General features: G+C 45.4%; 1 protein-coding gene across 1 annotated transcript in view; it reads left to right on the forward strand.

Annotated features, from left to right (window-relative positions):
* kif20bb (kinesin family member 20Bb) overlaps window positions 1–2,904 on the forward strand; it is a 12,803-nt gene that overhangs the window by 8,114 nt on the left and 1,785 nt on the right. The window contains 7 exon segments of the mRNA XM_087174030.1: window positions 3–225; window positions 431–555; window positions 942–1,115; window positions 1,388–1,524; window positions 1,657–1,823; window positions 2,523–2,597; window positions 2,681–2,898. Of these exon segments, the coding sequence (XP_087030156.1) occupies window positions 3–225; window positions 431–555; window positions 942–1,115; window positions 1,388–1,524; window positions 1,657–1,823; window positions 2,523–2,597; window positions 2,681–2,898 (1,119 nt within the window).

Raw genomic sequence — 2,904 nt, forward strand, 5'->3', positions numbered from 1 at the left:
AGGAGGTGGAGAAGGAGAGGACGAGGCTGGAGGAGGAGCTGAGGAGACGGGAGGAGGAGGTGGAGAAGGAGAGGACGAGGCTGGAGGAGGAGCTGAGGAGACGGGAGGAGGAGGTGGAGAAGGAGAGGACGAGGCTGGAGGAGGAGCTGAGGAGACGGGAGGAGGAGGTTGAGGAGTTGAAGAAGGAGCAGGTTTTGCTGGAGCAGAAGGTGCAGCAGCTGACAGGTAGGAGCTGAAACTTCACACAGGAAGTCATTGTGGACAAAAGTATGTGGACATCCAGTGATTCTAATTACAATCAAAACTGCATTAACGTGTGTGGAGGTGTCCACATACTATTGTCCATGTGATATTTGAAAAGGAGCAATGAAATCTAAAGAAAATCTAAATATTGAGATAGTGAATGACCCCCCCCCCCCTTCTCTTGTAGACCTGGACGAGTGTCCAAACTGTGTCTCTGTGTTTTCGTCTCTGGAGTCTGAGCAGAGGGAAACATCCAGACTGATGAAGGAGAACAAAGCTCTGGTTAATGGCATCTTCCAGCTGCAGACAGAGGTGCAGCTCTTCTTCTTCTGTGGTTAATTAAGAGATGAGTGAAGCCCCTAAGCTCGACAGTTTGACCCAGTCATCACTCACTGTATTTTTTTTATTTTTGCTCTTTCTGTTTTTTTAATGTGGACAGTTTTCATTTAAGATCCAAAACACCTTAAGTTTTCTACTTAAGATTGAATTTCTCCTTAGCTTTGTTTCTTAAGGGTGTTGCTCAGAATCTCTTAACAGGTTTTCTTAGTTAAGGAAAAATGTTAATTTACAGCAATGGAAGAGATTTTACTGCAGTAAACTTCAACTGTTTCCATGGAGACTTAAGGGTGTTTTGATCAGCTGGTCCCTGGTCGACAGTTTTCAGTCAGAAAACTTTAATCAGCTGTTTATGTCACCAGGTGACCGGTCTCCAGAGGCGGCTCACTGAGAAGACTGACAGGTCTGACAGCCTATCGGAGCAGCTCAACACCACAGAGACCCGCCTCCAGGACCTGCAGAGCCAATCAGAGGAGCAGACCAGAACCATCAACAGTCTGACAGAAGAGGTGGAGAGTCTGAGACAGGAAGCCAAGGTTCTTTCTTTGATGTTGTTTGTGTCACTAATCAGGTTGATTGATCATTTATTGGTTGTTGGTATGAAGGTGACTCTGAGTCCCGAACAGAGGAGCACCGTGTCACTGATTGATCGGTTGGTTTGATAGGTGAAGAGGTGTGTCATATTGTTCATGATAATATAAATAATCAGTAATGTCATCATATTTTCATGGTAATCAATCAGAGAAATCCAGTCAGGTTGGAACAGAGTGGAGAGCAGCAGCAGTGATTGATGTATTGATTGTTTCAGGAGGGGGAGGGGCGGAGCAGCAGCAGTGTTTTTCACGTTGCCATGGCGCAGCTGAAGAAGGAGAGTGAAGCAGTGCTGCAGAGATCAGCTGATAAATCACAACAGATCAAAGACCTGGAGGAGAGTCTGACTCACAGGTCTGATCACTGATCAATACTGTTATTGATTCATATACAAGAAAACAGCTGATTCACTGTTGATACACATGAACTTTATCAAACTCTCTTCCTCTCCTTGACTCCTCTGTCCTTGTCTCCTTCTTCCTGCAGTGAGAACAGGTGTGTTGAGCTCACAGAGGAGTTAGCCAATCAGAAAGCGAAATTCTCCCACCTGAGGGCGGAGCTTGAGTCTGAGGGCGGAGCTCTGCGAGGGAGACTGGAGGAGATGGACAGATCACAGGAGGAGAGGAGGAGAGAGGAGGAGAGAGAGAAACAAGGTGAGGAGGAGGATCTGTTCAGACATTAACTAGTTTACTATGTAGTTAACCAGTTTAACTAACTAGTTAACTATCTGTAATTGATTAAATAACCAGTTAACTCATTTACCACGAGACTAGTTCAAAGACCATCTGTAATAATGAGTTTCATTAAGGTGGAAAATCTTTCGTCCCCTTCTGAACATGTGATCAAACAGTTGTTTACCACCACATCCAGCTGTTCCAGATGTGCTGTGATGACCTCAATCTGTGTTTGGTCTCCTCTGTCTGACATAGACACCACTCCACATCTGGAACAGCTGCTTGTTGGACCCAGATACTTGATGAGATGATGATGCGTTCACGGACTGTGCTGAAAACAGGAGACCAAAACACACAGTTAATGTAGTTTAAGATAAGATGAACATTATTGATCCCTCGTAGAGGAAATTCAAGTTGACTCAGCAGCAGAGGGCAAAGGTCATAAAGAAATAAAATAAGAATAGAAAAAGAATCTAAAATAAATCTATGGAAAAGGTCATGGGGTCAAAGACGTGAAGGAGAGCAAGATGAGGAAATTGTAACTTAAGGAATTCTGATCAGCTGTTTTTATTTTAAGGAACTTTTTAATGACCTCTTCTTCTGTGGTGGTTTAATGGCAGCGACTTGATTTGTTTATGGAGGGAAATGAGACATTTCATGTTTGTGTCTTTGTGTCAGAGCTGCAGCGGGTCCTGACGGAGAAGGAGACACTTGTAGCAGAGACTCACAGACAGATGGAGACTCTGAGACGAGGTAACACCAACATGTTTACTCAGGAGGAGGAGGAGGATGATGATGATGATGATGATGATGATGATGATTGTCTCCTCTGTCAGAGCTGGAGTGTCTGAAGGAGGCGCTGCAGAGGAGGGAGGAGGAGGAGAAGGAGAACAGAGAGGAGGAGGAGGAGAGGAAGGTGTTGATGGTGGAGGAGCTGAAGGAGGAGATCCAGAGATTCCAGGAGAGGAGGGGGAGACAAACAAAGGAGCAGGTGGGGGGGGGGAGCACGAGGAGGAGCAGAGAGTTTGAGGCAGTGAAGAGAGAGATGGAGAGACTACAG

This window comes from Seriola lalandi, unplaced genomic scaffold (assembly GCF_002814215.2).
Source record: "Seriola lalandi dorsalis isolate HSWRI2012SDOR001 ecotype SW California unplaced genomic scaffold, Sedor1 jcf7180002054305, whole genome shotgun sequence".
Lineage (NCBI taxonomy): Eukaryota > Metazoa > Chordata > Actinopteri > Carangiformes > Carangidae > Seriola > Seriola lalandi.